The sequence below is a fragment of the Schistocerca nitens genome, chromosome 3 (genome assembly GCF_023898315.1).
Source record: "Schistocerca nitens isolate TAMUIC-IGC-003100 chromosome 3, iqSchNite1.1, whole genome shotgun sequence".
In the NCBI taxonomy this organism is placed as follows: Eukaryota; Metazoa; Arthropoda; class Insecta; order Orthoptera; family Acrididae; genus Schistocerca; species Schistocerca nitens.
Genome location: NC_064616.1, coordinates 130,027,454 through 130,041,464, shown reverse-complemented (window position 1 = coordinate 130,041,464; position 14,011 = coordinate 130,027,454). Strand labels below are relative to the sequence as shown.

Below are 14,011 nucleotides of genomic sequence, written 5' to 3'. Positions count from 1 at the left end.
ACCCTCACCCGAAACCCATCTTACCGACAAATTTTTGCCGGTTATCTCCGCAGCGTCTTCCTTGACCCCCACCCCCCCCCCCCCCTCAAAAAAAGGAAAGAAGAAGACAGAATATGTTATATTTTGTTGTATTTAATGTTTTTCTAATATTTTTTGTTTAACTAACAATCATTTCTATATGTTTAAATAGTACCTTGAAGAACTTTGTTCAATAAAGATTACTGAAAAAAAGGAGGAAGACAGAATGCACCAAAAAAATAAATAAAAAAAGGAAGACGACAGAATTTTTAAAAAAAGTGGCAACCGAGCAGACTCCTGTCCAGGCGACCCTGGTTCGAGACCCGTCTATTCTACTTTTGTTTCCTTTTTTTTTCAAATACCTGTTTTAATTTATACACTCCTGGAAATTGAAATAAGAACACCGTGAATTCATTGTCCCAGGAAGGGGAAACTTTATTGACACATTCCTGGGGTCAGATACATCACATGATCACACTGACAGAACCACAGGCACATAGACACAGGTAACAGAGCATGCACAATGTCGGCACTAGTACAGTGTATATCCACCTTTCGCAGCAATGCAGGCTGCTATTCTCCCATGGAGACGATCGTAGAGATGCTGGATGTAGTCCTGTGGAACGGCTTGCCATGCCATTTCCACCTGGCGCCTCAGTTGGACCAGCGTTCGTGCTGGACGTGCAGACCGCGTGAGACGACGCTTCATCCAGTCCCAAACATGCTCAATGGGGGACAGATCCGGAGATCTTGCTGGCCAGGGTAGTTGACGTACACCTTCTAGAGCACGTTGAGTGGCACGGGATACATGCGGACGTGCATTGTCCTGTTGGAACAGCAAGTTCCCTTGCCGGTCTACGAATGGTAGAACGATGGGTTCGATGACGGTTTGGATGTACCGTGCACTATTCAGTGTCCCCTCGACGATCACCAGTGGTGTACGGCCAGTGTAGGAGATCGCTCCCCACACCATGATGCCGGGTGTTGGCCCTGTGTGCCTCGGTCGTATGCAGTCCTGATTGTGGCGCTCACCTGCACGGCGCCAAACACGCATACGACCATCATTGGCACCAAGGCAGAAGCGACTCTCATCGCTGAAGACGACACGTCTCCATTCGTCCCTCCATTCACGCCTGTCGCGACACCACTGGAGGCGGGCTGCACGATGTTGGGGCGTGAGCGGAAGACGGCCTAACGGTGTGCGGGACCGTAGCCCAGCTTCATGGAGACGGTTGCGAATGGTCCTCGCCGATACCCCAGGAGCAACAGTGTCCCTAATTTGCTGGGAAGTGGCGGTGCGGTCCCCTACGGCACTGCGTAGGATCCTACGGTCTTGGCGTGCATCCGTGCGTCGCTGCGGTCCGGTCCCAGGTCGACGGGCACGTGCACCTTCCGCCGACCACTGCCGACAACATCGATGTACTGTGGAGACCTCACGCCCCACGTGTTGAGAAATTCGGCGGTACGTCCACCCGGCCTCCCGCATGCCCACTATACGCCCTCGCTCAAAGTCCGTCAACTGCACATACGGTTCACGTCCACGCTGTCGCGGCATGCTACCAGTGTTAAAGACTGCGATGGAGCTCCGTATGCCACGGCAAACTGACTGACACTGACGGCGGCGGTGCACAAATGCTGCGCAGCTAGCGCCATTCGACGGCCAACACCGCGGTTCCTGGTGTGTCCGCTGTGCCGTGCGTGTGATCATTGCTTGTACAGCCCTCTCGCAGTGTCCGGAGCAAGTATGGTGGGTCTGACACACCGGTGTCAATGTGTTCTTTTTTCCATTTCCAGGAGTGTAATTCATCATGAAAATTCCACAAGGAATTGAGTAAAGGAATTACAATCCTCTATAAATCAAAATTACAAATTGAATGTCATATTTTGTTTCAATCTTTTGTGTTTCTTTTATTTTAATAGGAAAAAGAATGTTTAAGACGGCCGCTCGGGTTAGGCGGGAAGTCCGGATTCGAGTCCTAGTACGGCACAAATTTTCATGTGCCACTAATAAAACATACAACTGACGTCAAAACGTATTCGTAATTTGTGAATCCTTTTGGTAATACTTACAACAGCTGTGAATCGTGAAACAGTGTCTGTTCCTTGCGTGCATGTCTGAAGTAACATGCAGACAGTGTATGAACACAGACAAATCTTTCTTGGCATTTAGTTTATGTCCCAGGTTTTGCGCCCACGCTCACTGACGACAGATCATCATTCATATAGACGACCACGGTATTATGTCTTCAGGTCCACGACTCAAGTAAAGCTGAAAGTAGTCGGCATAAAAATGATACCACAGAAGCACAGAACCGACGAAATATAATCGGCATACAAGAAAAACAAAACTGAGAGTAGGATTGACCAATGTGGCACTCCTGAGAGGACGTGCCACCTACTGATATACGGTAGGTGGTTGACTTGTTTGCACCAGACACAAGACTGTTTTCAAGGAGCTACAGCTCTGCCGTCTGTGGCTTTCGAGATATACTAATTGTTGGTAACAATCCGCTATTTCTAATAGATTGGCTCGTCAAATATCTGCGACAGGTATCACAAAGTATCAACTGTCATTAGCCTGGCACGACGTTCATGTCCCAGCATCATTTGCAAACGGTGGTCAAATTAATCTTCGCAATATGCTTAATGTTCGGTTGAAAATCCACGCTGGCCTAGGGTACTAGATAAACAACGAACGGCGTGGGCTTTTCATGAATTGTATCACTGGTCCCCACTTTAGTCATGGGACTCTAAGTAGCCTTAAGGATCTAGTATCCTCGTAGAAATCTCACAATCCACGTGGAATCTCACAAGACATAGGGAAATCCCGTGGTACCAACATGACGATGTCCCGCTATTGCACAAAGATAATTACAACCCATCTTAAGAGAATATTTGGAGGCAGTTAGATGTTTCGATACACGCAAGATTACCTGCATGCTCACCAGACTTAACGCTTCAGAAATTTTATCAATGGAGAAAATTAAAAGAAGGAGACTATTTAGAAACAAAGTCTCTCGAAGATACGAAATATAGTAAAACACAGCCCTGTGCTGCGATAAGTCCAGATGATAGTCAACGTGCGGTATGTCTCTCCGGAATCGCTTTATACCATGGGTCAATGCTCAAGTTCACATTTTGAGAACTTGATATGACAGTAATAATAATAATAAACACAAGAATAGTATCCGAGTTATGCGATGGCTTACATTTCGTGCAGCAGGACATATCTTCCTCCCCTGGCAGTGGGACAGTGGTTGTTACGCTCTTATCTTGTACTGCTTGTTCAATTTCCACACAGGTTATGTCACTGAAGTCCGCTTTGAAGGATCTTTCCTTCGATACAAAAATATATAGTTCCATTAAAGAACATTGTTGGTACCCTACCTCGTTAACGATGAGAAAAATGAATCGCATACGTCAGAAAACGCGCCACATTGCCCTCTATAATCTAGCACACGGATGTATATAGTCGTTCTCGATACACTCTGAGTTTCCTGTCATAGCAGCCTCTCCCTCTATATAGGATTCTATTATGGAGTAAAAATCAATGCCGTGGAAGCCTTGCCGTTATTTCTATGCGTTAATTTTGTTCGACATTAAAACTATGCGATAAGCTTTTTGATTCCCTTAGAATATTCACAGAAACTTACTTTCAGATGTGAAATATCTATACAACTTGTTACAGTACTTATTTACCTTGAGTCCGAGGAATCTGTTTTCGACGATGTCTATTCTGCCAACACCGTAGAGGCCACCGAGCTTGTTCAGCAGTTTGAATAATTTCAGTGGATTGGTTTCATCTTCTCCTGTTGTTATGTTCTTCACCCCAACTGGAATACCTGTTAAATGAGGACCAGAGAAATTTGTATAAATTTAATAAATTTGTATAAATTTAATAAATCAGACTAAACTAATGCAGTGCCCCAGATGGCAATTCGAAAAGTCCCAGCAACAGCAGAGATTTGAATCAGAGCATCCTCGGGATCCTTCTAAAACAAATTTTAAGAAATAGTTATTTTTAAACCCTTTAAATTAAATGTAAATTCTTTGCTCAACACTGGAAACAAAAAGAACTAGAGATCATTTTAGAAAAAAATAAAATTCAAATTTCAGCAGTTCGAGAAATCAGATTCTCTGAAAAATCTTTAATGGCAAAACCATCAATCACAAATACGAAGGGGATGCCATTACAGGGCACACATTTCACTCGGCCTCAGAAAGACTATCTGTCTTATCAATTAAATGAAGAAACAATAATATTTTAGAAGAAATTGCCAGTATGCTTATGAAGTACTGCAGAAAAAATAAATAAATAAATAAACTTAACAGACATTAAAAATACACCGAAAGTTTTAAAAACAGAAAATGGCCAACAAAAGACAGACAAGAAATTTAATCATCATCGGGAGATAATCCAAGAAAATGGCTTAGAAAAACCGCTATCGCGGAAAGGATACAGAAAATGAGAAGGCCATATGGTAGAACTAAAGACTATTATACTAAAAAAATGCGTGTCTAATATTGAAAAAAAAGTATTACAATAAAGCAGTGAAGCCAGAATGTCTACATGCAAGTGAAAGGTTAGTATTACACTTTAATACCGATAAATTAGAAATACTAGAGAAGGGAATCATTAGGAAAATATTACGCCCACGAAAAACTATGGGAAGTTGGAAATGACGAGTAATGATGAAACTTATCGAAACATAGTTAACATATGAAAAGTAATGAGGAAAAGAAAAGTGGTGTTTTGTGGACCTTTATATCGAATGCAAGACAGTAGTTTAAAGAAAAAGGTCTTCAAATATTTGTGGAATAAAAAGTCAAGAACAAGTTGGATCCACGAAGCGAAAAACGATTTACAAAAAAATAACATAAAAGCTGATGAAACAACTGACAGAGAAGTGTTTAGGGAAAAATATTGAATATGGAAAGATTCCAAGGTGAAAGAGTGAAAACATTTGAGGTGATCTGGTCAGAAAAGAAAAAAAAGAAATTAAAACTGGGGAGTGGTCCGTCACAAAATAAATCGAATTACGGTAAAAAGTTTATCCATTGTAAAAAGTGTTTTAAAACGACCGGAAGGACGAAAATGGGAAGGTATGCAATATGAAATCGTAAGGAAGATTATCCAAGTCACGACGTGATAAGGCAGTTTCAGAATTCGAGAATAAAGTAAATTAACAAGATGCTGCATGCTTTACATATTACCTACTGATATATAATTTAATAAAAAAATGTTTTTTGTTTAATTCCCCACGATTTCGTCACAGAGGAACAGAGCACAGTCAGTTATTAAGAGACCTTGTATCTACTTGGTCTCCGAATAATCTGACGTCAGAGATATTGGACTAATTTTGCACGTGTATCACCCATTGTTTCATCATGGTGTCGGTGTTATGCCTTTCCTTTGACTTTTATGGGACACATCGTAGTTCGACTGACACACGTTAGATAGATGACACCTAGAGGTGGAGACAGTTTGTCACATATGTAGTATAGAAACTTACGGTAAACCTGTCGGACCATGAGGGCTTAATTACTTTCCGATGGAGAAATCAAATGTATGTATCTCCCTTCTTGAGGCTATTAACCCTATGGGATCTACTCGCAGACTACAGACTATTATTAACGCCAGCTGGACTAACAAGCTAAACTATATAATAACTATATAATACAAGAGACGAGGTGTGATTAATCGCATGATTGAGCAAGTCAAAACGGAAGCGATCCAAAACTGTAGTAGAAACTAAAAACATGTGCTGAGCTCAGATGTAGTAAGATATTTGGAACAGAAAGATCTCCTCCAGGCCAACCATCACTATTTCGAAAACATCGGTCATATGAAACCAACCACGAGCTTTTCTTTAGTGTCATTCTGAAAGCCATGGACCAAGGGAGCCAGGTAAATGCAGTATTTCTTGACTTCTGCAAAGCACTTCACTCAGTACGATACGACACATAAGCTTATTACCCAAAATGCGGTCGGTTGAGGTATTAAGCTAAATTTGTAAATACATTAGGACATCTCGGTAGAGAGGACGCAGCATGTTTCCTTGGACGGAGAATCGCCGTCAGATGTAGAACTAACTTTGGGGGGGGGGGGGCAGTGTGTTAGAACCCTTGCTGTAAATTATGTACACTGACGGAATAAAATCGCGGCACCAAAATGTAATTAACGTAGAGTAATGAAATTTTGGGAATGCTTTTGTCTAGGTAACATATTTAAGTGATTAACTTTGCAAGATCACAGTTTAACTTAAGCGTGAGGTAAGTCATTACAAATGTGAAATGCTGGTACATTAACGTGCTAACATGAGGAAAGTTTCCAACCGATTTCTCATACACAAACAGCAGTTCACCGGCGTTGCCTTGTGAAACGTCGTTGTGATGCCTCGTGTAAGGAGGAGAAATGCGTACCATCACGTTTCCGACTTTGATAAAGCTCGGATTGTAGCCTATCGCGATTGCGGTTTAACGTATCGTGACAGTGCTGCTCGCGTTGGTCAAGATCCAATGACTATTAGCAGAATATGGAATCGGTGGGTTCAGGAGGGTAATACGGAACGCCGTGCTGGATCCCAACGGCCTCGTATCACTAGCAGTCGAGATGACAGGCATCTTATCCGGATGGCTGTATCGGATCGTGCAGCCACGTCTCGATCCCTGAGTCAACACATGCGGACGTTTGCAAAACAACAACCATCTGCACGAACAAAAATGGTTCAAATGGCTCTGAGCACTATGGGGCTCAACTGCTGTGGTCATAAGTCCCCTAGAACTTAGAACTACTTAAACCTAACTAACCTAAGGACGGCACACAACACCCAGCCATCACGAGGCAGAGAAAATCCCTGACCCCGCCGGGAATCGAACCCGGGAACCCGGGCGTGGGAAGCGAGAACGCTACCGCACGACCACGAGATGCGGGCTCTGCACGAACAGTTCGACGACTTTTGCAGCAGCATGGACTATCAACTCGGAGACCATGGCTGCGGTTACCCTTGACGCAGCATCACAGACAGGAGCGCCTGCGGTGGTGTACTCAACGACGAACCTGGGTGCACGAATGTCAAAACTTCATTTTTTCGGATGAATCCTGGTTCTGTTTACAGCATCATAATGGTCGCATCCGTGTTTGGCGACATCGGGGTGAACGCACATTGGAAGCGTGTATTCGTCATTGCCATACTGGCGTATCACCCGGCAAGACGGTATGGGGTGCCATCTATTACACGTCTCGGTTACCTCTTGTTCGCATTGACGGCACTTTGAACATTGGACGTTACATTTTAGATGTGTTACGACCCGTGGCTCTACCCTTCATTCGATCCCTGCGAAACCCTACATTTCAGCAGAGTAATGCACGACCGCATGTTGCAGGTCCTGTACGGGCCTTTCTGGATACAGAAAATGTTCGACTACTGCCCTGGCCAGCACGTTCTCGAGAACTCTCTCCAATTGAAAACTTCTGGTCAATGGTGGCCGAGCAACTGGCTCGTCACAATACGCCAGTCACTGCTCTTGATGAACTGTGGTATCGTGTTGAAGCTGCATGGGCAACTGTATCTGTACACGGCATCCAAGCTCTGTTTGACTCAATGCCCAGGCCTATCAAGGCCGTTATTAATGCCAGAGGTGGTTGTTATGGGTACTGATTTCTCAGGATCTATGCACCCAAATTGCGTGGAAATGTAATCACATGTCAGTTCTGGTATAATATATTTGTCCAATGAATACCCATTTATGATCTGCATTTCTTCTTGGAATAGCAATTTTAATGGCCAGTAATGTATATTCTCGTGACCACAGCTGCCAGCAATCACGTGCAGTGGCTACATTCCAGCCAAGTCTTTCTGCGGTATCGCAGAAGGAACATCTAGCTTCTCGTAGCCCTGTTACACAACCTCGTTCTAACTCAGTGAGGTGTCGATAATGGCGTCTTTGTCGCCTTAAAGGCATTCTTGACTAACATTTAGCTCACCACGTCCAACCTCAGAGGTAACTAACCCGCACGACCGCTACAACGTCTATTTATATCAAACCTGATTTGCATCCTCATAGTGATGCTACTAGCGCCACTCTTATGCGACTGGCGTGAATTTGAATAGACATCACCTTTCAGAGGTAGAAACACGCCTACCAACTTTCATTTATGTCGCAAACCCCATGTTTGTGATGCGATTTTTTTTTCTGCCTTCACTGTATGCTAATGACCTTGCATACAATATTAATAGTAACCTCAGACTTTTCGCAGATGACGCAGTTACCTACAATGAATTATCGTCTGAATAAAGCTGCAGAGACATTCAACCATATCTTGATAAGATTTCAAAGTGGTGTAAATATTAAAAATTTACTTTCAATGTTAAGAAGTGTAAAACTATTCACTTCACAAACGAAAGAGGTTAGTATCCTATGACTACGGTCGCAATAAGTCACAGTTGGAATCGTCAACCGATAAAAATAAATGTAACAATTTTTAGGGATATAAAACGGAATGATCACATAGGTTTAGCAGTAGGTAAAGCAGGTGGCTGACATCGGTTTATTAGTAGATCCTGAGAATTTGCAACCAGTCTGCAAAGGAGATTGTTTAGCACACACTCATGCGACCCATACTAGAATATTGCTCAAGCGTGTGGTATACATACCAAGTAAGACTAACACGGGACACTGAACGTGTATAAAGAAGGGCAGCGCGAATGGTCACAAATTTGTTTGATCTTCGGGAGGGAGTGACAGAAATCCAAAAATAAAAAGAAACTGAACTAGCAGAGTCTTGAAGACTGGTACCAACTATACTGTGGATGCCTCCTTAAAAAGTCTGAAGAACCAGCATTAAGTGAGGAATCAGTGAAAACACACGACCTCTACGTGCCTCTGCCGTAGAGTCCGCGAAGGCGAATTACGGTTTGGACAGCGACATTTAAATAGTCATTCTTCCCGCATTCTAAACGCTAATGGAGGGGAAAAAATCATAACGTATCGTACAGTGGGAAGCACCCTCTGCCATCCACTTCACAGTGATTTGCAGAGTATAGATGTTGAGGAGATGTATGTGTACAAAGTGTCGGTAGATGCAAACTATTCTGATCCAGCAATGCTTCATAATCGTTACGTAGGAATGTGAGGGTGGCATAAACGTTGGTGCATTCATTTGTCTTCTGCACTGAGCAACCTAATCAGAAACGGTACCCTATTAACTCTGCGGTAGGGATGACTCGACTGTTTCGCACGCACCGAAACCTGCATCAATAACAGGGCAGAGAGGTGAAAACCTGTGGCATCTGTAGTGCGTGTACTCTCGTTCGCTTACGCCATATTTATTGCGGATAAAAGTAGCAACCCGACAGCTGTTTCATCGTAGTCGAAACGGTTGCTTACTTTGAAGATCGGTATTAAAACAGGCTGAAGAGTGGCGGCGGTCTCATGTGTGTGGAAGATAGCTGCCCTTGAGGTGACTCCGCTCCTCGGAGATGGCCGTTGACCCGCTACAAAAAATAAATAGCCTCCCGCAGGAGGGATCGGCAGTTCGTATCTTATTTATGAAGCCTCTGTACGCTCTCAAATACAACTGCTACGTTGCCTTCCGAAGATGGATTCTGAATTGGAACTGTATTTCGTATGGTGCTGTTTAAGGCGATTTTGGCTTTCTTCATCGGAACTGGCCAAGCGAGGTGGTGCAGTGGTTAGCACACTGGACTCGCATTCGGGAGGGAACCATACTGTTTTAGGTTTGCCATAATTTCCCTAAATCGCTTCAGGCAAATGCCAGGATGATTCCTTTGAAAGGGCTCGACCCACTTCCTCCCCCACCCTTCCCTAACCCGAAGCGACCGATGACCTCGCTGTTTGGTCCCCTCCCCCTAACCAATCATCGGAACTGTTTCTGAGCTCACGTTGCTTGCAGTCGTAACGTTCGCCCTCCACTGTGTTGCCGGTCACATAATGAGAATCCATCTTGGTTTCAACATGCTACATTGTTAGCAGCAGCGACCAGTCTAGTTTGTATCCAGCTAAAAAAACTGCCTGTGCATAGGTTTAATGTCTTCCGTATCCTTGGGTTCTCTGCTACCAAGTTATGAATATCAAATTAAGGGCACTAAATTTCTACTGAGGAGTAACTATACTAAATAAAACTCCCTAAAACAAAAGAAGTAGATCATAGAAACTAACTGAAGAACACTAGATCGACAAAAGTAGATAGCGGCTCCTTGACTCGATCACAACTCACGTAACGAGAGCGCTTCTTATGAAGGCAATCACAAGGAGAACAAACGCAAAGGGGACCTTCCAAAGCAATATCTGCCACTTCCTCCACCTTCAAAACAGCTGTACCAATGATCCTTGTCTCTCCTACCCTGTTTGCCATTACAGGGTCAGTTTCGAAAAAGAATTTTAGAAAACCTAAAGGAAGAGTTCACTTTGACCTTCGCCGTGACATGTGGCCAATTTTAAAATTCTCGTGGTTGTGTGGTTGCCTAGGAGAAGGCCACACATTCATCGATTTGCCTGATTACTGCGATTTTAACTTCCAAATTACTGAACAAAATGAAGACGGGATATGGTTGACGAAATAATACGTCCTTCACGCAATGTTAATGCTGTTTAGTAAATAAAAATATTTGTTTACACTTGTTTAACTGCTATGAGCGCAACGACAGACTCATTCGTCTATATTAATACAGCATGTAATCTGCAATGAAAAACCTCATGAAATGTTACCGATGTTCACAAGGTTACTTTAAACATAAAAACAGAACAATACATTCAGCAAGCAAATAGTAACGCACAGCTCAGAACATGTCAATTACAGTAATGGCAAGCTTTAAGAAATCAGGCCTATGCCTCTATTTTACCAGAATACATAATTTAGGAGTTATATTGTAAATAAAATTTCAATGCAGACATACCTGTGTTGCATATGGCATGCTGTATTAATATAGACTTCCGGTTGATTTGTGTTGGCAACCACAGGAGACACATAATACAAAAGAGATGAAGTACATATCTAATCTAAACAACAAAAAAATATCTTTTCAACATATTATTATCCTACATAAAATATGTATGCATATATCTCAGAAACATTTAAAGAATAAAACCCACTGAAGATGTCACAACTGTGGTGAAATATTTTTGGGGGGATAAGCAAAACAAAAATTGTGTTCTTGGAAGAAGGCAGACCCTCTTTAATTCATTATGAACCCTAAATTACTAAACCCTCGTAAAATTTACCATTGCACTTGGTGTCTCTTCGTAGCTCCCGCCAATAAGGACACATGCTCTCGAGTGCCTTTATTGCAAACACTACTGTTAACAATGGCTGAATTATTTATTGCCTGACTCCAAACGGTTTGCTGACACTGGTCCGCTTGTCGTAAATATTACGACTGTTTAGTAATAGTCTCCTTGTTTCCTAATAGTCGACATATTCGTTTTATCACTTAGAATTTTGTCTAATTGTGGCTACTTGGGTGAAATACAAGCAATCACAGTTAGAAGAGTGGTAGTTTGTATCAGATTTGTCATCGTCAGTGTTAATCTAGTCATTTGCTCCTAAAATCAGCACAATATGGATTGGGCCGAGTTTGATTTTTACACTAACATACTGAATGATCTTCAAGCATTTCACCTGAACAGAAGCAGCAGAACCTACAACAACTTCAAGGGAGAAACGTATGATCATTTTGTCCTACTAGCAAACGACGACATTTTGCAACCACTGCTCAAGGGGCCATTTGTGCACAACACCGAGCTGTGTCTTGCTTACTGCATAGATTGTAATAAATTGACTAAAGCAGAAGACTTTCTACACATTTTGTGTGTAAAGTACTCTTGTAGTTATACCAATGATTTGTAACTAGTGCATAGCATGAATTAAGACTTCTTTTGGACAGTAAAATTGTCGTTATAGGGTATAAATTAGGTCATTTTGTACTTATTTTGTATGTAACATACCATTGGAGATTAATAGTTGTGATTAGCTATCGCATAACCTATAAATTATCACTTCCTTTGAATAAAATTTGTAGTAGTAAAATGTACGATGGTTTAGTAGCAATGTAGCATTTTCTTCCTTTACTGCTCTAGGGTTACCAGAAATATGTTCTGTAATATTCGAACTTATGTGCACATCAGATCTCCCTCAAGAGTGAGTTTGTTCGATTTTGTAAACATGCCTGGGAATGTGGAGCGACGAGCTGCAAGATTGCTTTCTACGTCACTACCTGACTCGATCGCAATTCAGTATTTATTTATACATCCAAAAAAGTTTCCAGGTCGTGGGATACATAATTCCTTCGTAAATATTGCGTATGATTGTGTGCACAGACATGTACATATGTGCACGTGTACACACTCACTCTCTCTCTCTCTCTCTCTCTCTCTCTCTCTCTCTCTCTCTCTCTCTGCCGGCCGGAGTGGCCGAGCGGTTCTAGGCGCTACAGTCTGGAACCGCGCGACCGCTACGGCCGCAGGTTCGAATCCTGGCCTCGGGCATGGATGTGTGTGATGTCCTTAGGTTAGTTAGGTTTAAGTGGTTCTAAGTTCTAGGGGACTGATGACCTCAGCAGTTAAGACACATAGTGCTCAGAGCCATTAAAACCATTTCTCTCTCTCTCTCTCTCTCTCTCTCTCTCTCACACACACACACAAAGTAAAGAAAATTCAATAGTAATACTGCAGTAAATAAAAGAATTTTATCTGCAACATAGCTTACTTAATTGCTGTAGGATATTTTGCACTTCTTCGGATAAAGTCTTGTATTTTACATGTTTCAAAAATTCTGCCAACGAATAGATGCAATAATCTAGCAACGATGACATCGGCATTTCACTAAAAACTGACAATGATGAAATTTTATTTTTCTTATATGTAAGACTACAGTAAATTTCTATCGCACTGTTTGTAATGGATATTTTAAAAGATGGTGTTCTTACCGACTGAACATGGTACTTCACTTTGTGCCATATATCACGTTCAAGGATAATGAAGTTTTTATTTACGTAAACTACAGAAAGAACAACATGGGCTATTATATGGTCAAGGAAGGAAGTGCGTGTTTTAATAGAGCTAACGTAGCGATTTTACGCGCGTCCATTTTCGTAAACAAACTGTACGATTCGCGAGCCACATACAGGCGACAACTCCCTCTGGAGAGCGCTGTGGTCGCAAATCACGATGAGAAGCACGTTCGGTGTGTAGCAGCAGCTCGTTTCTGAGCGTGTAGCAACCGCGATCTAAACAATGCCTGGCGTGCTTAACGATGAGAAATGCGTCCCGTGTAAGGAAGGCTTAAAGCAGGACCGTACCGACGGGGTGGTGAGATAAGCCCCGCCAAGGGCGCAAGGGGTGGGGGGAGGGGGGGGACAAAACCTGACCGACGAAAAAACCAACCAAGAGAGACGGTTTAAGAACTAAGGGAAAGAGATACGTCCGTGTTACTATCTTGTGCCGATGATAGAAAGCCTTTCTCCGGGTCGCAGCTGTAAGCGCAGTGTCATTTCTATAGCGTCTTTTCATCCAGTTAGCATAATAAAGAAATGAATACTACCAAAAGTATGTGTGTCGGTATCACACAGCTGCCGCATACACTGCTCGCTTAGATGAAGATCGTGTTTCTCGCTGCTACTTCACAACAGAATTGTACATCTCAAAAGTCGGCGAGCGGGTGCCGAAGCAACTACGCTATTTCACCGAACGATTTCTATTTTTGCCGATTTCTGCCGACAGAGTACTGGAGCGAGGCGCAACGATGGAGGAACCAAGCGAAAAAAGATGGAGCGGACACAGTTTTTCCGTTTTACTTTCAGTTTGCTTACCACGTTTTTACAATTCGTAATTTATTTACTAAATTTAGTTGTGTCCAATATTTTCGGTTGTTATAGATCACCTAAGAAAATAATGCTTCATTTTTTATTAGAACTGTGGTTTCACCGCCAGACACCACTCTTGCTAGGTGGTAGCCTTTAAATCGGCCGCGGTC

At 42.6% G+C, this 14,011-nt stretch overlaps 1 protein-coding gene across 1 annotated transcript in view; it reads right to left on the bottom strand.

The window, feature by feature from the left end:
- The window catches only part of LOC126248072 (argininosuccinate synthase), a 174,181-nt gene that overhangs the window by 21,274 nt on the left and 138,896 nt on the right, over positions 1 to 14,011 (bottom strand). The window contains exon 7 of the mRNA XM_049948723.1: positions 3,718 to 3,860. Within this exon, the coding sequence (XP_049804680.1) occupies positions 3,718 to 3,860 (143 nt within the window). The remainder of the gene's footprint in view (positions 1 to 3,717; positions 3,861 to 14,011) is intronic.